The sequence below is a fragment of the Stenella coeruleoalba genome, assembly GCF_951394435.1.
Source record: "Stenella coeruleoalba genome assembly, chromosome: 4".
NCBI classification, from domain to species: domain Eukaryota; kingdom Metazoa; phylum Chordata; class Mammalia; order Artiodactyla; family Delphinidae; genus Stenella; species Stenella coeruleoalba.
This window is the reverse complement of record NC_137149.1, coordinates 132983125-133008507: the sequence shown is the minus strand read 5'-3', so window position 1 is coordinate 133008507 and position 25383 is coordinate 132983125. Positions and strand designations below refer to the sequence as shown.

Genomic DNA, 25383 nt, shown 5'->3' with positions numbered 1-25383 from the left:
ATATTAAAGGTTATATGTAAGGCAACCCATGAATACTTGACACATAAGCTGTAGGACTACCTGTTTAGAGGTCAGAGGATGAGAAATCTCCTGCTGCCATGTCTTGTGACGTCTGTTCTCCTTGCTGTGCAGCTGTTGTTACAATAAAGGTGCTTTGTGTCTCTTACAGAAGTATTTTAGTAGCTCATTTGTTTTTTCACATTTTTGTTTCTCTCATCAAAGGCTATTGATAGTAATAATAACAGCAATTATTTATCAATAGCTTACTATGTGCAGGCAGTGTGCCATGGCAGTGAGTGTTCGATGGCACTTTACGTTTGGCAGGCTTACCTGTGGGAGGAAGAGTAGGCTAGGTGGTGGGCCTCCAGTTCAAATTTTAGTGTGGGGATTAGGAAGTCTAAAGTAACCCTGAGAAGTGTAGTAGTTAGAAATGTATTCAAGAGCAGATAACTGAAAACTTGACTCTGAGGGGACTAATCACTTAAGAATTATTTTCTTACCAAATAATCATAATTTGGAAGTAGGGATTTTTCTGCATGTGTTCAGCAGCATGGTGACATGAAGGCGTTTTTTGTTTTGTTTTGTTTTTTTGGCTGCATTGGATCTTTGTTGCTGCACGCGGGCTTTCTCTAGTTGCAGCGAGTGGCGGCTACTCTTCGTTGCAGTGCGCGGGCTTCTCATTGCGGTGGCTTCTCTTGTTTTGGAGCACAGGCTCTAGCCACACAGGCTTCAGTAGTTGCAGCATGTGGGCTCCATAGTTGCGGCTTGTGGGCTTTAAAGTGCAGGCTCAGTAGTTGTGGTGCACAGGCTTAGTTGCTCCACGGCATGTGGGACCTTCCTGGTCCAGGGATCAAACCCGTGTCCCCTGCATTGGCAGGTGGATTCTTAACCACTGTGCCACCAGGGAAGTCCCTGAAGGCCAGCGGTTTTGAAATTACTTTAGTTCTTCTATGATTGTTATCACTGGTCCCAAGATGGCTGCCCCAGCTCCAGGTTTTACAACTATGTTTAAGGAAAGCAAAACAGGGAAGGAGAAAAAAGGGGGAAGGAGAAAAAAGGGATAGTGCAAACATATTTGTTTCCTTCATCAAAAAATGGGCAGCTTCATCCCAGAAGTCTCCATCAGAATATTGTTACATCCCTATTGGCAAGAAGTATGTCATATGGCCATCCTAGATGTACGAAAGGCTAGGAAAGCAATATATACCTTTCCTAAGCCCTATGGTAGAGGCAGCAAGATGGAAGTGGTTTGAGAATTACATACTGGTTTAGGTAGTGGATATTATTGTAGGACAAAGAACTGCTGGGAGTGAGAATATGTGTTTTACATGAACTCTCATTTAATTATCACAACAGTGCTGTAGATAGGTGCTTTTATTATCCCCATTTTACAAATAAGAAAATGGAGATTAGTTTCTACCTTTCTTGTGTGCTGTAGCCATCTCCTGTCTTTTCTGTGGTAATTTAATCTATTATTTCTCTTAAAATTTTTTTTAATCATTTCTTCTCTACTGTCCACTGACTGTTCATTTATTTATCCCCCAAAAAGAATTTCCTTTCAACCCTGTTGCTACTACTGTTTTTGTCCAATATTTTAAAGTTTTCCACACTTGCCTTTTTGTCATTACAACTCAACTCTTGAACTTCTTTGCTTATGCAATTTGCTTCTCCCACTCTCCTTCTCTTTACTAGAACTGCCATTTCCACAGGTAAAACACAGTTCTTTCCTCAGTTCTCTGGCCTTCATTACAGGTTGTCTCCTCATTGTCTTCCCATCTCGTCTGCCTGCTCTCTCTCTCTATTCACAGAACTTCTTTTACTTCAAAGATGAGGACATGTTCCAACGCCAGTCCTCTGATATCAGAAATCATTTTTATATTAATCCTTTTTACTATTACCTCATGTCCCATGCCATCTTGGATCTGAAGTCTTATGTCTACTTACTGGACATCATTTGAATGCCTCCTGTCACTTCAAAAATCCATGTTTCTAAGATATGGCCCATTTCTTTTCTTTTTAAAACCCCCTTTTTTGGCACTCTATGTGGATTTTTCTTCTTCACCTGTCCCCTGATTTACAGACCTGTGGTCATCTTTGGCTTTTCTTTCTCACAATAGGCACCAATCTCAATGATCCTTCCTTTATGGAGTTTCTCACATCTGTCACGTGTGATCAGTCTCTCATCTATCTCACTCATGTCCTATGGAAATTCTTTCCTAGCTGGTCTCCTTACCCAGACTCAGTCTATTCTACTTATTACTGATCTATTAATTTTCCAGATTGGTACATTTGCTAAACCTTCAATGGCTCTTTTCTCTAGGAAGAAAAGCCAAAGCCTGACATTGAAGGTCTCTCCACAGTCTGTCACTTCTCTTCCTATTCAGTCATTTCTCCTAGTTCTCAGTCAATTGACTGACTTATGGTTCCTTAAATAGTAGTGCAAACACTTCTCCCTGTGGCTGTTAGCTGATACCTTCTCCCTGATTGAAATGATCTTTCAGTTTCTCCTTCTGATTTGTTCTCTTGATGTCCTATACTCTCTCCCTGGAAATATTATCTTTCCCCAGGGATTCAGCCAACACCTTGTGCTTGTCTAAATGTTGATCATTGTAGACACCAGAATCTTCTAAAGGTAGTTTACACAGAAGGGATTTCTTGAGGGAGATATTTCTTTGCATAAGCAAAGGGATTTCCATTCTGACTGGTGTGAGGTGGTACACCAGTAGTTTTGACACTTAAATCACACTGTAGTGTTGACACTTAAATCACAATTTTGCATCTTGTAATTGAAATCACTGTAGTTTTGACACTTAAATCACAATTTTGCATCTTGTAATTTTTTGGGGGTGGGGGCCATGGGAGAATTCAATGCTAGAAAAGGTGGACTTATACTACAGGGAATTATCAACATGGGAATCAACCCCAAATCTATATATTTAGCTTAGAACTTAATTCGTAGCTGCAGACTTTGTATAAACAGCTCCATATGAAAATCTTAGAAGCACTTCAAACTTGTCAAGTCCAATGCCAATCTTAATCATCTTCACTACAAATACTTGCTGTTCTTAGACCCCAAGTTGGTGAAGGGGCCTACTGTCCACACCCAGTTGCCAAGACAGACACATTGGAATAAGCCTCAATTCTGTCTCCTTCTACCTTGCACCCTGCACTCCATCAGTCTTTGTGCCAAGTCACCTATACTTCCTAAGAATATCTCATTTATCTGATGCACTCCTTCCCCTTTGACACTGCTCTAAAACAGGCTCCGTTCCCTTTTGCCTCTACATAGCTAAAGCCTTCTCACTCTGTTCCTCTCCTCACTTCTAATGTCCCCTCCTCAGGGTTGCAAGAATGAATTTCTAATGTTTTAATATAATCATATCACCAATCTGCTCAGAAAATTTCAACAGAGGTCCCATTGCCCAGAGGATAAAATCTAAAGCTCTTGCAAGGATTTCAGAATTCACTGGTACCTGACCCTAGACATTTCCCACTGTGAAGTCTGCAAGTCAGCAATACTAAATGCTTACATTACCTAAACATATTCTGCTCTTTCATGCTGAGCCCTCTGTCTGGGAAGCCCAATTTTCCTTCTGTCAAACTCCTCTTCATCCTTTCAATTTAGGTATAAATATTTGCTTCTAAGTAACAATCAACATAATCACAGAATGCAAATCTCAGGTTAAACAATGACAATTTCTCTTTTAGGTATTAGTTTTGGATGTACTTGTTATCCTCTCCCCTTCCTTCTTCACTCCCTTCTTTTTCTTCAGAACTATTGGAGAGATGGAGAATAAATGGCTCAGAGACCCTTAAATCTCTCTCACACTCAAAAGTCAACCAGCATATTCTTCAAAGATCTGTTTTTCAATGTCCTTGAAGGAAGGGAAGGTAGCAAATATAAAATAAATGGTCATTGACAGCTCTAAATCTTTTCTGCTATTCATTATAGTTTGAAGACTGGAAGGATAACACCAAATGCCTTAGTATTTCCTTCCATTAATGGAGGAGTGTACTTCACTCCAGCTTTTCTTTCACTTCTAATTTTCTGATGCTTGAATTCAGGTGCAAAATGACATAAAGATGAAAAAGACTATAGAAAAGTTCAGTGAAACCAAGAGCTGGTTCTTTGAGAAGAAAAGCAAAATTGACAAACCTTTAGCTAGACTTAACAAGAAAATAAGAGAGGGCTCAAATAAATAAAATAAGAAATGAAAGAGGAGACATTGTAACTGATACCACAGAAATACAAAGGATCATAAGAGACTGCTAGGAACAAATGTATGCCAACCAACTGGACAAACTAGAAAGAAATTTTGGGAAACATACTACCTTCCAGGACTAAATCAGGAAGAAATAGAAAATCTGAACAGACTACTTACTAGTAAGGAGATTGAATCAATAATCACAAACCTCCCTACAAACAAAAGTCCAGGACCAGACAACTTCACTGATGAATTCTACCAAACATTCTAAAAAGAATTAATACCAATCCTTCTCAAATTCTCCCCAAAAATAGAAGAGGAGGTAACACTTCCTGATACCAAAATCAGACAAGGATACCACAAGAAAATAAAATTACAGGCCAAGATCCCTGATAAACATAGATGTAAAAATCCTCAACAAAATATTAGTAAGCTGAATTCAACAACATATAAAAGGGATCATACACCACAATCAAGTAAAATTTATTCCAGAGATGCAAGGATGGTTCAACATCCTGAAATCAATCAATGTCATATACCACATTAACAAAATGAAAGCTAAAAATCATATAATCATCTCAACAGATGCAGAAAAAACATTTGACAGAATTCAACATCTGCTTATGATACAAGCTCTCAACAAACTGGGTATAGAGGGAACATACCTCAGTAAAGGCCATATATGAGAAGCCCAGCTGACATCATACTCAATAGTGAAAATCTGAAAGCATTTCCTCTAAGATCAGAAACATGACAGGGATGCCCACTCTCGCCACTTTTATTCAGCATGGTATTGGAAGGCCTAGCCAGAGCAATTAGGCAAGAAAAAGAAATAAAAGGCATCCAAATTATAAAAGAAGGAAAACTGTCACTATTTGCAAATGAGGTGATAGTGTATAGAGAAAACCCTAAAGACTCCACCAAAAAAAACCTGATAGAACTAATAAATAAATTCAGTAAATTTGCAAGATATAAAATCAATATACAGAAATCTGTTGCATTTCTATACACTAATAATGAGTGACAAGAAAGAGAAAGAAAACAATCCCATTTACCTGAAACCAAAAAAGAAGAAAATATAGGCAGTAAGCTCCTTGACATTGAACTTGGTGATAATTTTTTGTATTTGACACCAAAAGCAAAAGCAACAAAAGCAAAAATAAACAAGTGGGACTACATCAAACTAAAAAGCTCTGCACAGGAAAAAGACTATCAATAAAATGAAAAAGCCACCTACTAAATGGAACAAAATATTTGCAAATAATCTATCTGGTATGGTGTTAATATCCAAGATATATAAAAACTCATATAACTCAACAGCAAAAAACCAAACAATTGGATTAAAACTGGGCAGAGAACCTGAAAGACAGTTTTCCAAAGAAGAGCTCCAAATGCCCAACAGACACATGAAAGGATGCTCCATATCATTAGTCATCAGGGAAATGCAAATCAAAACCACAATAAGATACCACCTCACACTTGTTAGAATGGGTATTATCAAAAAGACAAGAAATAACAAGTGCTGGCAGGGATATGGAGAAAAGGGAATGTTTGTACAATGTTGGTGGGAACGTAGAAATTGATGCGGCCACTATGGAAAATAGTATGGAGGTTCCTCAAAAAATTAAAAATAGAACTAGCATATGAGCCAGCAATTCTACTTCTAGGTATATACCTGAAGAAAACAAAAAGCTAACTGGAAAAGATATATCCATCCCCATGTTCACTGCAGCGTTATTTACAATAGCCAAGATATGGAAACAAACTAAATGTCCCGATGAATGGTTAAAGAAGTGGTCTATATATACAATGGAATTTTATTCAGCCATAAAAGAGATGAATACTTGCCACTTGTGACAATATGGATGGACCTCGAGGGCATTATGTTAGGTGAAATAAGTCAGATATAGAAAGACAAATACTGTATGATCTCACTTATATGTGGAATCTAAAAAAAAAAAAAACATAGATACAGAGAACAGAATATTTGCCAAAGGTGGAGGTGCTGGGGGGTGGGCAAAACAGGTGAAGGGAGTCAAAAGGTACAAACTCTCAGTTATTAAAAAAAATCCTGAGGATGTAATGTACAGCATGGAGAATATATTAGTTAACAATATTGTATTGCGTATTTGAAAGTTTCTAGGAGACTAAATCGTAAAGGTACTCATCACAAGAAAAAAAAATCAGTGTCAAAAGAAATACTTAAGTCTTCATGTTATTTCCCAATCTCTCTCTCAGCCATGCTGAAACATGGAATTACCTAGGAGATATTCAGTATTTAAATTTAGAATGAACTAAAATTCTTCTTGCTTCAAAGCTGTAGTTATGACCCTTTAAGGCAGTTAGACCATCTCCCAAAACACTGTAAATTATTTGTTTATGGTGAGTAGTAGTTTTTTTTTTTTTTTTTAATTTTTGGCTGCGTTGGGTCTTCGTTGCTGCACGCAGGCTTTCTCTAGTTGTGGCGAGCGGGGACTACTCTTCGTTGTGGTGTGCGAGCTTCTCATTGTGGTGGCTTCTCTTGTTGTGGAGCATGGGCTCTAGGCATGCAGGCTTCACTAGTTGTGGCACGCCCTAGACCACATGGGCTTCAGTAGTTGTGGCTCGCGGGCTCTAGAGCGCAGGCTCAGTAGTTGTGGCACACAGGCTTAGTTGCTCTGTGGCATGTGGGATCTTCCCAGACCAGGGATTGAACCTGTGTCCCTTGCATTGGCAGGTGGATTCTTAACCACTGCACCACCAGGGAAGTCCTGAGTGGTAGTCTTTAAACATCATTTTTAGATAAGAATTGTCTGATGATTTCTGACTTGCTTTTGTTCCTAATAAATCTACTGAGTTATTTGTTGGCATGGCAAATACCTCAAAGAGCAAGACTGGAAAAGGAAACCAGATGCTTTACTGTCTCTTTGCTCATGTGTTAGTTTTGTTTACGAGTTATTCAGCCACCTCTGGGTTCTTTTGATGACTGTGGTAGGGCTGTGCAAGATGATCTTCTGGCCCTTGGATCCCAAGTGAATGAAATGAGTAAACCAGGTAGACATATATGACAAAAAATTTCATCAAAATGGTGTTTGGCCTCTAGGGCCCCCACTCTAGTTTTATTCTTGCCATACTAATTTTGGTTTCTCTTCCTATGCAATGGTCCATTTCCTGAATGTTTGCTGCGTATTTGACAGATAAATATAATTTGATATACTTCAATAAAATGATCAATTTCACATTTTTGGAGAATACTTAATAGAGGTTATTTGTGCAATAATCATTTGCTAACAGAATTAAGTAGTCATGTGTCTAAGAATGTAATTATTAAATACATACTTGCTCTTACTCTACTTCAACTTCTGAGTAATTTTTTTTGTGTGCGGTACGCGGGCCTCTCACTGTTGTGGCCTCTCCCGTTGCGGAGCACAGGCTCCGGACGCGCAGGCTCAGCGGCCATGGCTCACGGGCCAGGCCTCTGTACAACCAGTAGGATTTTATGCCCATTATTGTGACATGGGCATTTAGAACCATCTCTTTTTCCTCTGAATCTCACATTATCAGCACCAATATAAAAACATTGGAGCACCCAGTAACATGGCAACGTGGTGTTCCATGATGTTAGGACAATCTGAAAACTTAGGGACATTCTGAAAGCTCCCCTAACCCTCAATATCTCCTTCAGTATCTTTGACAAAAGAATGAAACTGTTCCCTACATTTACGTGGCACTTCATAGTTGACAAGCCTTTTCACTAGCATCATCCCATCTAATCTTCATGAAGCTGTAATGGGTTGGTAGAGTAATTTTTTAAAACAATGGATAAAATGGGTTTAGAGAGGTTGAGTAATTTACTGAAGGTCACAAATAAGTGGTAGATCACTTGCTCTAAGTCTAGAGTCCTTTCCACAATATCAAACAAATTGTAGACATGGAAACAAATCACACTTTTAAAGATAGCTAAAGCTCCTTCAAGGAATAAGCTTTTCATTACACATTTAGAGATGAAGCTCGAAGTGCAAATCTTCCCCTGAGAAAGCACTAACAAATGGGGACCATAGACTTTCACATGTGCAAAGAATTAATTCCAGGGTTATAGGCTTAAGACATGGTAGTTAATAGAAAAGTTCTAGTTTGAAAAGATTTTTGCAAAAATGTACATCTCTATGTGTATATACATCTACTTAGAAAATCTATTGCTTTGGATGTTTGTGCCATTTCTTAGTTACCCTTTTTACACGCTGTGTCCACAGCTGCTTTATTCCCATCCCTAGACTTCAAGCCACCATATTATTTTTAATTACCTTATGACTTATTTTCAGTCAATTGTAATAACTAAGATCATTTAACTAATAAAGTACTTTCTTGAGTAAAAGTTATAGACTTTTGGAATATGGTTCCAAGAGCAGTTCAGTTTTCAGATTTACTATTCAAACCTCACATTTATCACAGGTAGTATGAAACTGTAGGATAAAAACACTTCCCTTCACCTTAAAAATATGTGACATTTCCCTAAGAAATTCCCTGCACTTAGAAGTTCTGGACCTTCTCCACTTATAAATCTGAGTGTATCCTTTCGCAGACTATGTGTAGTTTTTACTGTAGGGTTTTGCTGCATTTCATAAAAAGGAAAATACAGACAGTAGAAGTACAGGTAGAGGACTTGGAGCACAATAGTCCATCACATATATGTTGGGGAATAAGTATCACGAGGACTTTCTCAATGACTAAGGCTTCTAAGACTAAGGGTGGCAAAGATACGAAAAGTGCAGAAACTCAAAAGAAATACCTTTCCTCAGTGGGAAAGATGACACGATTCAACATGAGTAGAATGATTAAGAAGGAGGGTTTATTGGACTCAATTACCCATATGATGGTTCATCTGGCTCTTACTTGAATTTTAAGCATTTGCTTAAAAATGATTTCACATTAATTTTATTTCTTTTGGAAAGCCCCCATGTGTAATTTATTGGTAGTATCTCTGAAGAATAGAATTATTGATGAAGTTTGGCTGATGTTTCAGATGATGGAGGAGCCGGAAGACTGCTACAAGTGAAGCCACGTGTATAGTCTCAAAATGTCAGGACGGTACGGACACTGAAACAGAAAATAAAAGATACTAATTGTTTTAATGTTTAGATAATATACACTCTTCCATGTGAGAGTACAAGGAGCACTTGATTTGTCTCTTTGAAAAGCTATCTTTGTTTCCTGCTATTTCATTCCCATCCGTAATGCACTCAAGTCAAGTCAAGTAAAACGTCATCTCATCTTTTCCTGTTGTGTTTTCTCCAACCTGAAGCTCTATTATATCCTGAATATGACTGCCATTTAGGCTTCATTATGTATTAGATTTTCAAAATATAATTTTTGAGATCCCACATGCCTTGTATAATAAGGAATACAAAATAACAATGTGTAATGATATGTTCATGCTGTTGTCACATACTATGTAGATGTTTTTCATGTATTTTATCATTTAAACTTCTACTTAAACAACAATGCTAGGAGGCAGTTTCTAATATTATTTCCATTTTAGCGATTGTAGATACTGAGACTTGGAGAGACTTGCAACTTTCTTTAGATCACACATCTAGTGTGGGATCCTGGGATTTAAATACAAATACAAAGTTGCACAAATTACAAGATGATAGGTAATGTGCCTAAAGGTGCTGATAGTGTAATAAAGTTAAGACCATGTTGAAAGTTTAATAGAGCTTTGATAAAGAAATGTTTAAGGAGACTTAGAAGTAGAAAAAAAAGAATTGATTTGTACTGGGTGAGACTTTATTCTTGGAAAGATCAGAAATGTTACATTTTACTGGAACTAATGTCCTTTCCAAAAACCATCTTCTGATGGGTACTTTAGAAAAAGGTGGTCTTTGTATTTAAAAAATATATATATATATGTGTGTGTGTATATATATAATATATATGAAAAATGTATGTAGATAATTTAGAAAGTAAAGGACAGTATAAAGAAGAAAGTAAAGATAACCTGTAATCCCACAACCCAGAAATAATCAGTGTTAATATTTTCTTGAATTTTGATCAACTTTTTCTAAACATATGCAAGTTTTTATTGCTCTTATTGAAAACTTGGAACCATATTGTATATATAAGTTTGTTTTCTCTACTCTATAGCCTAAAATTACATCAGGAGAATTTCCCAATTTAATGAAATCATTTCTTTTTAAATGGCTTCATTGATTTCTAGTACATGTTTGGAATTTATTTAACTATCCCCTTAATGTTAACCTTTGGAATGTTTCCAATTTTTGATATTATAGATGAACATGCTTAAACATATGTATGTTGGCATATCTCATAATTTCTGTAGAATATATTCTCAGAAATGGCATTGCTGGGACATAGGATCTAAGTTTTATTTTTTTGTTTTGTTTTTTTAAGGTTTCTGATACAAATGACCAAACTGCTTTCTAGAAAGGATGTAATCTGGTACTGTTTGGATGCTAGTTTCTTTCCTTCCTCAATAATATTTATCAGACTAAGTGCCTAGTATGTGTTATGTGTATGGGTGCTAAAGAAACATTGTTTAAAATTGAAAACCTCATGAGAAGAAGGGTGAAGCTGCAGAAAAAGCAGGGACTATGGAACAAGAAGGGGAGAGTTAGGTAAAACTGCCTATTATTAATTGTGCCCCATATGTAAATGCAAATGATAAAATTCTTCTTTTTAGGTGGTTGTAAAAGTTAAACGTTAGAGGTGGAAAATGGAACTGGCTTGTTTTCCTAAGCTTTGAAGAACACGTAAGATTTAAAGATTTAAAATAGATTATGTACCTTTCCTCTTTGCAATAATTTTTATTTGTGAAAAATTCTTTGTAAATGGAAAAAAGGAATAACAATAATAGCATTTTAATGAAGAAAGTAATATCTGTATAGAAAATAATGCCTATATAGCTCCACCAGCTCCCATAATGAGTTTTGGGGATGTCTTGAATGTAATTTAAATTTATAGCTATTAATAGTCAACCGTTTTAGGTGGCTAGGCAGGGGCTGCAGTAACTCCACGTTATAATATGACTGTGCGTCTCATTCTTTTTCCTTGCCAAGGTAAGAGTTCTCTTGTAAAGAAGGCAGAGGGCTCTGATCATTCAGATTTACTGTGACCAACATAATTTGGCTTCAACAAAACAGGCAGTGCAAAGCATTTAGCTTCTCACAACATGATCTTAAGTGTCCTACATGCAAAGATTGAACTGGGAATGGAAAACCAAGGTACTGCACCCTTGCTTTCTCTCATCCTTCTACCTTTTTTTCTCTGTTAGTCAAACCGCACCATGAAAAGAAACTTAAAGTCTACCTCTTTCCTGAGCGAAGCAGGTCAAATCCTTCATTTATTTTTTCAAAGGGTAAAACATGGGTTATTAATGGATCCAGTGGAAACTTCTTAGCCATAAAATCAGCCACAAGTTTGGGGACAGAATCTTTACTTTTAAAGCCTGAAAAGGAAGTGACATCAATGTTAGATTCAGCCAGATATGAGGAGAATTGGAGAGGAGACTTTCCACATAGAATTTAAATGAAAGTTTGTAAAGTGTCCACAGACTACTATTACTGAGGTTAAGAAGAGATGGTGTGTTTCAATATCCTTTTGCGGTGGTTTGACTTTTTAATACAATCTCTCCAAACAAACTAGGGTCCTTGGTTATTAGTTCTCTCATAGAGAAATTATAGTACAGATGGTTATTCTCAAAGTGAAGAAGAAGATTTAACAATTGTCTAAATTGGGGCAGTGAGTGCAGACATAGATTATCGCTGTGGATTTCCTGGATCCTCCTAGGTATTTCAGTGCATTGTGCAGTCACAAGTATCAAAGGAGATGATGCTGAAAGATCCTTGTTTGTTTATGGGGACTCCATTAAAGTCTATCTTGGGACTTTCTGTGTGCATTAGTTCCACATCTAGTTGATTTGGAACCTATAGATACAAAGGAACTTTAGTTTATTTTTAAACGACATTGCGTTTTATTTTTTTAATTAATTAATTAATTAATTTTGGCTGTGTTGGGTCTTTGTTGTTGCGCGCGGGCTTTCTCTAGTTGCGGTGAGCGGGGGCTACTCTTCGTTGCGGTGTGCGGGCTTCTCATTGTGGTGGCTTCCCTTGTTGCAGAGCACAGGCTCTAGGCGCACAGGCTTCAGTAATTGTGGCATGCGGGCTCAGTTGTGGCTCACAGGCTCTAGAGCACAGGCTCAGTAGTTGTGGGGCACGGGCTTAGTTGCTCCGTGGCATGTGGGATCTTCCTGGACCAGGGATCAAACCCATGTCCCCTGCATTGGCAGGTGGATTATTAACCACTGCACCACCAGCGAAGTCCCTACACTGCATTTTAAAACCTGGCCTTGTCACTTGTAAAAAGGAAGAAATCCTGACGTTAGTAAGAATTTGGCCCTCAAGCCTAACTACGTACCACCAAAAACAGCTCCTTTCCAGGTACGTCCAGTCAACAGCAACATGGGGTTCATAGGGAGAGTTTCGGCACTAGAAGCTATTCCTACAATGACGCTTACTCCATATGCTTCTTGACAGCACAACAAGGCAGCCATCTGGAATAAAATTAATATGTAGCATCATTAAAGTGGATTTTCTGGTAGTCCCAACTTATGATACACGGTATCGTGTAATATGGATCTAGCTAAATTGTGTGTGTGTGGCGGGAGGAGATTATGCCTTTTTCTTCATTCCCCATTATTTCCTAAAGCCACTAGGTGTGGCTTTAGAAAGTGCCCAGAAAATGTTTTTGAGTGAGACAATAGATGAATGAATTTGTATGTTTGTATGTACTTAAGTCTTCTTTAGAAAATAATAAAGTGGCAAATCTCATTACATATATGTAATCTGATTCCTCAAATAAAAGTAATGTTTATCATCACATGACCCCTGGGCAATCTGAGTTAGTTAACTCATTCTTCATTTACTTATTAAGATATTTTGAACTCAGTACTTTGAACCAGGTATTTTGATGGTGAACCAGATACAAGGTCAATTACATCATCAACATTTCTCTCTTTCCCACTTCACAGTCTCCCTTTTTAATGGATCCCCATTTCTACTGCCCATTTCTAGTGGACACTTTTTTCTTAATTTATGTACTTTACTTTTTTACAGTTTTGTTGAAGTATGATTGACAAATAAAAATTGTTTATTTTTAGGTTGTACAATGTGATTTTTTAGGGTGAACAATGTGATTATTTAATATACCATGTGAAATGATTACCACAATCAAGTTAATTCACATTCATCACCTCACATAGCTACTACCTTTTTTTGTAGTGAGAACATCTGAGATCTACTCTCTTAGCAAATTTGAAGTATACAGTATAGTAGTATTAACTATAATAACCATGCTGTACATGGAAGTCTCCAGAACTTACTCATAACTAAAAGTTTGTACTCTTTGACATCTACCCATTATTCCTCCCCCACTCCTCCAGACCCTGGCCACCACTGTTCTACTCAGTGGTTCTAAGAATTTGATTTTTTTAGTTTCCACATGTAAGAGAGGTCATATAATATTTGTCTTTCTGTGTCTGCCTTATTTCACTTTGCATAATGTCCTGCGGGTTATTCCATGTTGTTGCAAATGGCAGGACTTCTTTTTTATGGCTGAATAATACTCATTCATATGAATTATATTATTGAATATATTATTGAATAGAATATATATGAAAATATATATTATATATACATCACAATTTCTTTATCTGTTCATCCATCAATGGACATTTAGGTTGTTTCCATATCTTGGCTATTATGAATAATGCTGCAGTGAACATGGGGGTGCAGATAGTGATTTCTATATTCTTTGGATATATACCCAGAAGTGGGATTGCTGGATCATATGGTAGTTCTATCTTAAATTTTTGGAGGAACCTTTATACTGCTTTTCATAATGGCTGTACCAATTTTACATTCCCACCAACAGTGCACAAAATTCCCTTTTCTCCACACAATCTCCAACACTTGTTATTGCTTGTCTTTTGATAATAGCCACTCTAACAGGTATGAGGTAATATCTCTTTGTGGTTCTGATTTGCATTTCCCTGGTGATTAATGATGTTGAGCACCTTTCCATATCATTGTTGACCTAAAATGGGCATGTTTTAAATGTGCTTTTAACTCCTGTGTGACTTTACTTTAAACTACACCTATTACTCTGGAACTTGAAAAGAAAGCCTTTCCCCTCCAGTCAGGTTTTTAAGCAGGTTTGCAGTAAGAAAGTCATTTAGGATCCCCCCTGAAATATATAATTATCAGTCCTTTGATTTTGGAGTATGACATTTGGAAGACCAGAGAACTTTAGAACATGTGGCTATCAGACATTTAAAACAGTCCAATTCCACAAGAGAAAATGGAGGGGAAACCATAGAAAAATGGCCTAAGGAGAAAGGCTAGAGCCTTGGAAAAAGTTGGATTGTATTGGAACTTCAGTCATCTATGGCATATTGTCCCAGGTCAAGGCTGAAAAGAGCTTTACTCTTTAGGTGCTGCTTCTTACTACCAACACTGCTGGGCTGGGACTTACTGGAGAACCTTAAAAGGGGGCTTTTTTTTGTTGGTCTCTGGGGGTGTTTTCATTAGGATTCTAGAGAATTCTGGTTAGGTGAAATGTAGCTAGGAATGTGTTCTCTGTTGCAATTGATAATTGTAATTATTTGAAAGTAATATGTATATTTTAAAGATGATGTAAGTGCTGCAAGATTGCAAACAGTACTGTACGTTGATGACCCCAGCTGACATTTATTAATAAGAGCTTGCTACTGACAGGTGGCACGTGCTAAGTATTTTACATGTTTATCTCACTTAATCCAGAAACAACACTATGAGATACATATCACTTAAATTTTTTGGGTGGAAAAACCTGTTGACTTTTTAAAGTATTCAGTTCAACACACAGATTCGGATGCATATTATGTACCAGGCACTGTGCTGCGTGCTGTGGTAAAACAGGGCATATTTTCTGTTAATAAAATGATACAGAGCCTAAAGTTGCTCATTTTTTTCTTTTGGCCAAAATATGATATCCATTAAAACCTATAAAAATCATCAAACCATTTTTTGTTAAGAATGTGGGGGAAAAATCAAACTTGCCAACTTGAAACCAGAATTTATATTCTTTATATTGACTTGAGGTTGAATTTTTTGAACTAAAAATTAAAATAAATTTATGATGGCTCAATAAAAAAACCCTCTTCTGTCTCTAAAAAGGAAATAATACTTGTGACAGTTATATGTAACTGATGGAATGAGATTCCTCATAATAATAATTAAGCAATCCAGGTAACAAATAGGAGATGGAAAATTGCCATAGTTTAAAAAATATTCTTTATATATAATGTTTATATTCTGCTGCATAAAAGTAGACTCTAGAATGCAGAAGCTGATGTCTCAAGGCATTTCAGGGTACATACCATGGTGTCAAAACGACCGATGACTTCAAATGAAAAATCCACACCTCCACCACTCATTTCCTTCAGCACCTCCTGGATGGGTTTCTCATAGTCCCGAGGGTTGATGCACTCAGTGGCACCCACCTCTTTGGCCTTTACAAATTTGTCTTTGTTGATGTCCACTGCGATGATCCTGGCTGCTCCAGCTGCCTTACAGCCTATGATAACAGACAGACCAACTCCTCCGAGGCCAAACACGGCACAGGTGGAGCCCTGGGTGACCTGTGTTTTCAGAAAATGCAAATACAGATTAATGGCTGTTAGAAAGAGCCTAAATTGTATAAAGTGCCATGCTTTTCCCTTGTCAGGAGCGACTCAAACTATGTCCATCTGTTTTCAAAACTTCTTTTGGCTTCAGCTGCTTCATGTTTAAAATGAAGGGGTTGAATTAGATCAGTGGTTCTCAAATTTTGCTAGACATAAGACTCACCTGGGGAGCTTTGAAAAAAAATCCCAACACCCAGGTCACAGCCCATAAGCAATTAAATCAGACTCTCTGCAGGTGAGACCAAGTCTCCAGGTGACTCCAATGGGAAACCCAAGCTGGGAGCCAGTGGACTGGATGATCTTTGAGCTCTAAATGCTAGTGACCCCCTCTTAAAGAGAATCTATTGATAGCCAGCTTCAGTCCATCACACATACACAAACACAATTTTGGGGAAATTAAATAATAAGTAGAAGAGAGGAGACTGAAAAAAAATAATCCAATTGAACCCTCAATAATTAACTCCTTGTTTCATTAACTTTCAGTAGTCATGAGCAGTATAATGAGAGCAGAAATTATCGGTGAAGCATAGAAGAGTTATCCTCGGCTTAAAGCAAACTTAACAACAGGGGAAGTTGAACAGGTAAGTTTAAGATAATACTGCTTGGGACCAGTGTGCTCTGAGTGGGTCTTTATGTCTGCTTTTTAAAATACACTAATGAAGAATAATGCAATGAAAAGCTAGTCTGTACTTTAATAATGGATGAAATTCATCATCACAAGTGTTTCTTGGCTTCTGTGTGTAGGTTCAGTTGGACCACCTGCTCAGATGAGGCAATTGCACAAGGGACTTAGTGCTAGGCTCACAGAAATTTGGAAAACACGTGCTCTCTATTGTTTAACTTGCCTAAGGAACTGTTTAATAAACCTAATCTGCTACAGTTAGCCTTCAGTGTGGGTGAAATGTTCCTCCTGTCCCAAGTAAACATTCTGTGGGGCACAGCACCACTTTTTTACCTTAGAAAAACATAAGGCTTGTGATTGTGATTTAAAAGTGCTGGTAATTATGTATTATGGTTTATGATTCAGCAGGAATTTTGAGAAAGAAGCTAGTCACAGCTGTCGTATTAACCAGTTGTGAGATTTTGGGCAAATAGCTCTATGTCTCTGGACCTGAGTTTCATAAAATGAAAGGATACTACTAGATTTCCAGCCTTTTGGGAAGAGGAGCCTTTAAAGAATTTCTCCTTAAAATCTACCACTTCTGAAGTGTGTGTGTGTGTGTGTGTGTGTGTGTATTTGTGGCAGGGGTGGAGGTATAGCAGTGGAATAAATGCTTCATGCATCATTGAAGCTTCATTGCTTTCCTCGTAGAGATCCGTAGAGTGGGCATGTTGGCGACCCTCAGTTTGGAAGTATATCGGAATATCAGGTAAGGCTTTGAAATCTACTGTTGGTCATAATTCTGGGAGTAGAAGATCCATGGACTAGATACTCCTCAAAGGCAACGCCTTCATTTCATTTACTTTTCCTGACGCAGAACTTAGTGGAAACTGCTGTGTATGGCTCATGTTGGTGCTAACTACAAAATGAATGACAAAACGAGCTCCCAGCTCTAAAATTTAGTAATCCCATAGAAAAACACATGTAGAAGAATAATTATTGAAAACATCTTTACTTTCTCTTAGTTAATTATCAACAGCTTTTCATTTGTGATTAACAGATAAATTTTCTAGGATGCGCTCTCAATTCCTTCTGAGGGCATTTTCTACTTATAATCAACAGGCTCGATTCTATGGAGCATGTCAATATTATTACGGTGGTGGGGGGAGAAGCTACCAGTAAATCTGTGTAGCATGATCTCTGATTCCTGTGAGAAGCTGCTCTCCTTTTAGCTCCTGACAGTCTGAGTGTAGCTGGTTTTATCACCCATTGTAATTCCTACCTTGGCAACTTTGACCGCAGACCCATAACCAGTAGAAAATCCACAGCCAATGAGACAGACTTTCTCCAGCGGTGAGTCTGCATCTATCTTGGCCACCGACATCTCATCCACCACTGTGTACTGAGTGAAGGTGCTGGTGCCGATGAAATGGTAGACGGGCTTCCCTCTGCAGGTGAACCTGCTGGTACCATCCATAAGGGTCCCCCGAGGCTTGGTCATACTGGTCAGTGCAACACACAGGCACATGAGGGTATGAGACAGGAGTATAACTGATGTGCAAATTCCTTGGCTGCATAAGGAGAGTATCAGAAACTTACCTGTTTTTCAGGCAGAAATTGCCTTCCGGGTGTTTACAAACACTGCACTTTCCACACTGGGGAACAAAGAGTGGGATGACTTTATCACCTGGGGAAGGGGGTAAAACAAATTCTTCTTAAATTTCTACCCAGGAATTAATAGAGCTAGAGCTTAGAACTTACGCATATGCATTAGAGGCACTTGACTTTGAAAAGTCTCCAACAATAGGGTCCAGTCAGCACTATGTCTTGGTCATTGCCTGCCAGCATCGTTACCAGTTTGAGTTTATATATGCCTGAAGATGCCCAAAGAAAATGCAAATGTGGAAACCAACATGGATGTTTAGAAGTGGTTCCACTGTGTTGATAGTTATCTTTTATTGTGTGCCCTTTCTCTTGGGGATTTTATATGTATCATCTCATTTAATCCTTAATAATTAAAACAAATATTCTCACTGTAAGTGTAAATATAAATTTAAGTTGTGAGCAGGCTGCCATAGTTCCACTAGATGATCCAGTATTTTGTAATAGTTTGGGATACAATAGCAATGAGAATCTCAACAACTATTTCTTGGCTTTTCAAAGTGATTATGCTTATCTCTACTATGAAATGAGTCCTTAAAAAAATTCTTTTTTAAGGAAAACAAACAAAAATAGGACACATAAGAATTTAAGAAATGCTTTTGAAAACCTCAACCCTCAATAATAAGTTAGACACTTTCTTTTAGGATAAGAACTGACTTTCCAATGTTTGTAGCTGATAATTTGTGAATAGTTCATTTTTACTGCTATGGTGGAGGGAGCAGGGGTGAAAAGTAGGGGTGTTGGGCTTCCCTGGTGGTGCAGTGGTTGAGAGTCCGCCTGCCGATGCAGGGGACACAGGTTCATGCCCCGGTCCGGGAAGATCCCACATGCTGCAGAGCGGCTGGGCACGTGAGCCATGGCTGCTGAGCCTGCGTGTCCGGAGCCTGTGCTCGGCAATGGGAGAGGCCACAGCAGTGAGAGGCCCGCGTACCGCAAAAAAAAAAAAAAAAGTAGGGGTGTCATTTATTATTAATAGATTTCTAACTAAAGGAAATACTGAGAGCTGAAACTCAAACCAGACAACTGATTTTATTATTTTCTGTTCATAGGTCAATTAAGTATTTGGTGAGCAGGGAGGTCAAATCTACTGGCTAAAGTGATTTTTTAGAATTAAAAATATTTATTTTTAATCATCTATACTACTTATCCAAAAGACTCAGAAAGATAACATTTAACAGATAAACTTTATATGAGATGATAGCGTGGAAATTTTCTGTTTATTCACAGTTTACCTCTAAAAATATTTATCTGTATTAATATACAATAATATTAGGATACAATAAATATTAAAGAAAAATAGTACTTGGTAACCAGTCACATTTAATCATGGTTAAAGGTAATAAAACAGATATTGTTTATGGCAGGATGCCTTCTGCTAGTTCTCTTTCATTTCCTGCCAACTAGTCTGTTTCGTTCATTCCATGTTCAGGAAAGAAGGCCATATTGGAAGGGGAAATCAGTGAATGGGCTCCACTTCCCACCTGAGAAGAGATAATGTTGATTCAGTCATGGCCTCACAATCCCCATTGTGTGAAGTCAGTACAGAACAGGTTCCATACACTGATCTAGAGGCTCAGGACACAGACATGTTTTTTCCCTTGTCTCATTTGTAGTTTAATTTGGACCTGATAGAAGACAATGCTTAGCAACACTAAAATGGGAATTAATTCATTATGAACTCCACCCTGGCAGGCACTGGGTCTTTTTTGATCCTCAGGTATTCCCTGGATCTAACATGGTGGCTGACATCTAGCAGGCCCTCAAGAAATACTTGCTGAAGGAGAGAATACAGGAGTGCATGGATGCATACATGCCTGAGACAGGCAGGGAGGGAGGAAAGGAAGAGACCTCCAGTCAAGTCCTAGCTCAGCCTTGAGCAAGTTCTTTCATCTCTTATTACTTCAGTGTCATCATCCAGGCTGGATCATCTTGGGGTCCCGAACCAAAGCACATTCCCCAACTGTGAATTCTGTACCTGGTTTTACCGTAGTCACCCCTTCTCCAATGCTCTCCACAATGCCGGCTGCCTCGTGGCCTATGATCGCAGGAAGAGGTGTGACCAAAGAGCCATTAATCGCATGGTCATCTGAGCGACAGACTCCTGTGGCCACCACCTACAGGGTAAAGGGAGGATGATTAGATTCAGAAAAGATTATGACCCTCACTCAGATGGACTTAACATACCCAGTTTCCTGAATTTGCGCTAAAGAGTTTTCACTGACAATTCCTACTCTTCCCAAATACAGATTCAATTTATACCCAAGATTATTCAGCCTAAAACCCTCCTCTACTTTCCTTTCATGCATTAAACAATTTGGAATAATCTGTGAAATAATTGTTTCTGAAATAGTTAAGTCATATAATATACAAGGAGGCAATCTTTTGTATAGAAGTAGGAAATGCAGATTAGCACCAAGAAAATAGTTACTTAAATGCTACCATCTAATGCTAATTGATTTAAAATCTGGATATATATTCCTTTGCACTTATTTTTCTGTATTAACACATAAATTCTTTTTTATTTTACTAGGTTTATACTGTATATACTCTTTGGTCTCTTTTTAAAAAATTTAACAATTTATACTTACAACTTTCCTTGGCAACGAATATAATTCCACTGTCTGGATAACCATATGAAAAGTGCCTCTTAATGGATTTTGGTTATGTTCATTGTTACTCTCTGAAATTTTTAAACCTAAGATTAAATAGAAATGGAAGAAAGTTTTACCTTAATACGAACTTCATAGGCCTTCGGGGGTGCAACCTCCACCTCCTCAATGGAAAATGGTTTTTTGAGCTCCCATAGCACAGCTGCTTTGCATTTTATTACCTGAAAATTGAACAGAAAGATGATACCAGTTTTTCCCCACCCTTGAAGTCAGGGATTGTGTCTTTTACCTTTTTACGTGCAATGTCTAGCCCCATGTCTAGAAACTAACATTGTTCCACAGAAATGAAAACCTTTGATTTGCAAAAAGAATAATAGTACCTCTTTATAAAAATGTGTAAAGCAATACCACAAGGAAAGAGAAACAGAATTAACTATAGTGAGACACTGAGATAAAATGGAATATATTCTTTTATGAAGAAAGAACACCATAGGTTTTTTTTTTTTCCTCTAAGGATTGTTTTTTGCTTCTATTTCCTAATGCAGTCCTGAAATTGGTTGTTTACCCAAAACTATTGGCTCGTACGTGAAGTTCTAAATCACTATCACTTTGCTGACAGAGTCAGTGTCTGTTCACATGATACTGATTTCTCCCTTGCTCAGTTCTCCACTTAAGCCAAAATGATCTGACTTTATGATTCCAGTTATGGACTTGCCTCCCTGCCTAGGGTTTCTCTCTATATATTTGCCTGTTCCTTTGATTTTCTCTCTACACTTGTTCTATGTGCTATTTGTTTGCATCACTTATTTGAAAGTTAGCTTTGGCAGCTCTGTTTTGTTATATAATTTATGTATAGGGATTTCTTCCAGATTACACTTGAGCCCAAAATTGTAGAGGTTAAAACTCTACACACACACAACACACACACACACACACACACACACACACACACGCACGCTTGTATTTAAAAATGGGACAACTGTGTATTTGACTTTCTAGCTAGCATAGCTTACTTACAGGTGTTCTTACAAATAAAAGTTGAACACATTTTTAGTGCTTGGGAATGTAGTATAAGACTTGTGTTCATTTTTGCAAAGCTTGTATAGTTGACAGTTTTTTTCTAGAGAGAATTAACATATTGCAAATACGATAAAAATTCAATTGAAATTTATCTGATAATTTATTTTCATTATTTGTATGCCAAATCCTTCTACTTTGCAAAGTGTTTGTCATGGTCAATTCCACAATAAATATAAGAGTACTTGGAAATAATACACTAACGGTAGATAGGTGTTGATTATTGGGTGCCAATGATGTAGCAGGCACAAGTGGCTGTGCTGGGTGAGTTCTTGATACATGTTTGACTTTTAAACTTTACAGGGCAGTATTATTGAATTATTAGTCTTATTTTACAGATGAAAAGATTGAGGCTCAACTGATTTAGTAATTGACTAAACACTTCTCCCAGAATCACAAAGCTGGGTGTCCAAAGAATTAACATCATTTTATCTTTTCACTACTTGATGGTAGTAAAAGATTAACAAAAGGTTAGAGGTTAGATAGCAATAACAGCAATAATAGCAGTGACTGGTATTTATTAAATTATTTCTATGTACCAGGCACTATTTTCAATGCTTTCCAGTATGAAAAAATTTAATATGAATTTATTATATTCTCACAACCACCTTATGAAAGTAGGTATTATTATTGTTGCCATTTAGCATTTGAAGAACATACAATGCAGGAAGGGTAAACATAAATGAAGTGTTATCGTAGCTAAAAGTTATTGATGTTGCACCTGAGGAGTGAGAATTGATTGCCTATAATTTATAATTATCATTAATACATTTGGTTTACCCTTTTGATCTCTGAACTCTTTCAAGCTGAGTTTTGGAAAATTTAGTTTTTCTTTTTCTTTACTATTCTTCATTTGAAATGTAATATGCCACTGTAAATGCTAATCAGTAATGGATGAAAATAAAGTTAGAATAAAAAAACTGACAATTGGTTACCCATAAGATTTCCAACCAATCTCATTGATATAGGCCTTTTTTGTGTCACACAGTGTGCATAGAAACCTCAGAATCTTTCAGTTGAGTCATCATAGCAAGATATTATATTGTGCAATCAACTCCTAATACAGCAAACCTACTGGAAACAGTTACACAGGCTTTTGCCGTGAAGAAGTTAAACAACATGAATTGATTGTATTGAATAACCACATGTATTTCTCTGCACCTGTAAGCACATTGAACAAATAAACATGAATCTATGGAAGACTTAGAACCAAGTATCTCTGTTCCCAGTGCTAATAAGTGGTTCAAACTGTATCAGTATTAACTTTTTTTTTTTTAAATCACATTGACTTTTACATGAAGAAGATGTCGTTCTTTAGCAGTGGTTCCCAACGTTTTGGCACCAGGGACTGGTTTCGCGGAAGATAATTTTTCCACGGACCGGGGGGTGGGGGAAGGGGGATGGTTTAGGGGGTAATTCGAGCGATGGGGACCAGCAGATGAAGCTTCACTGGCTGGCCTGCCTTTCACCTTCTGCTGTGAGGCCAGGTTTCTAAGCAGCCCAGGGGTTGGGGACAACTGTTCTATAGGATTTCTATGGAAATTTCCTGAATTGTGCCATAATAGGACCCTTTTAAATCAGAATTTGCATGTTGATGTTGGTTTGTTTAGTCTTGATTGTTCTAATGCTTTGAGATCAATAAAAGTTTTATCACACTTAAGTTTCCTGTACTCATAAAAAGAATATGATTATAAAGAATAGCATTCATATTATGGTATCTTAACATAAAGATAACTTCTTGATAAAAACATTTCATTTCTAACTTTAGACTTGAAAATTACTCATGATTGGATGTACTACTTCACATTTATTTAATATATGAAATATAGACTGTAATAGGTATAATGCTATACATTTTGTTAAAGATATTTAGGTATTGCCCATCTCTTGTAGTTTAATATACCTTGTATATCGAAGCCTATATTCTATGTTGTATTTCAGTATATATTATTTCTAATTTATATATGAATTTTAAGTTATTCATTAAATACTGTATCTCTTTGTGTATTATATTAATTAGAATATAATTCCAAAAGTAAAAAATAAATTGCCTTACTTTTCCTGCTGTACTCATGTTTCTGCTTTCTCTGCAGGCCAGGAGACGTGAATTCTTACAGACTCTTCCCTGCTTAAGTATGTACAACAGATATATTGCACAGATTATTGTTTGCTTGGATAATGCCCAATTCTACACATGTGATCTGGGATCTTTAAGCCCCTCCCATCAGCTTATTTTTGACCAAGTCAAATCAGGAAGAACAGTGCACTCGAACACTGACTTTGTTTGCAATATGCTAATTTCAGGTAACATCTTGATTTCATCAGGTTAAATATTTCCCTAGATATATCTTTTTCCTGGATTACGTATTTCTCTTCTCTCAGTCCCACACAGGGTGTTCAGAGTTCTGTTTTCCCTTTGTGTGAACTAAGCTCCAACTTCTAATCCACATAATGCAGTTAGCAAGGCGGAGGAGTAAGAAAGCAGCACAAATGCCTTAGGACGGAGAGAGTTACAAGCCTGAGGAATGTGTTTGCTTCAGCACTCTCCTCCTCTTCACAGCAGAGAAGCCAGACACCAGTCAGTGACAGCAAAGGTGCTCACTGTTTCTGGCATTCCTGCTCCACTCAATACCAATTAGCACTGGCTGGGAACTTCCCTGTTCCAGACACTCAGCTGGGTACCGTGGGGTGACAATGATGGATAAGAGATGGCCTCTACCCGTGCCAGGAGGCATTATGAGGCAGTGGTTATAGCATGACCTTGGATTTGAGCAGACCCTATCCTTACTAGCTGCGTGAACTTGGTCTTGTTATTTAACTGTCCTTGGCCTTAGTTTCCTTATCTGTAAAATGAGGATGAGTAGTAGTGCCACCTGAAAAGGTTGTTTGATGGACAAATGAGTTAATCCTTTTAAAGCACTTAGGGGGCCTGACGCACAGGACAGCCTTTAATAAGTGTTAGCTACAATGATCATCCATAAAAGTAAACTCACAATCTATGGGGGAAAAAGACACAGGCAACCAAGTCAGACCATCTGTGATGTTCTATATCAGAGGGAGGGCGTTCTGACCGAAGGACTCAGAGGAGGCTTTGTAGAGAGAAGACATTTAGGATAGAAACTAAATAATGATCATTTTGGCAATTAGTCAAGAAAACTCCTGTGCATTTCCGTTGTCCTTTGTTCAGTGAGTATGAGAAAGAGTTTGATTTTTAATAAATCTCAAGTCTTTTACCAGCACTTGGAGGACATAGTGCATTCAACTACTTAATTAGATTTAGTCTGTCAACATGTATATGTTAACAGAAAGGGTATGTTTCTCTGGAATTGTCAAGGGAACAACACTATTGTCTGTTTCCAACTTTACTTATGCAGGTGTAGAAAGTCATACTAGGGTTGCGCTACATCCACCAAGAGGAGAGGCAAGAAAGGTCTTCCATCTCACTGTGGTCTTATAATCATTGAGTAGGCGCCACTTCTAAGGAATGGCCACCACCCAGCTCTCACCCAC

General features: G+C 37.6%; 1 protein-coding gene across 1 annotated transcript; it reads right to left on the bottom strand.

Annotated features, from left to right (window-relative positions):
- Positions 1 to 11506: 11506 nt before the first annotated feature.
- Positions 11507 to 23947, bottom strand: ADH1C (alcohol dehydrogenase 1C (class I), gamma polypeptide; the record flags this gene model as incomplete). The annotated part of the gene is made up of 8 exons (XM_079919619.1): positions 11507 to 11649; positions 12618 to 12753; positions 15619 to 15879; positions 17808 to 18027; positions 18125 to 18212; positions 20163 to 20301; positions 20916 to 21017; positions 23930 to 23947. 8 exons carry the CDS (start codon positions 23945 to 23947, stop codon positions 11507 to 11509), a joined length of 1107 nt encoding a protein of 368 aa, XP_079775745.1.
- Positions 23948 to 25383: the final 1436 nt, after the last annotated feature.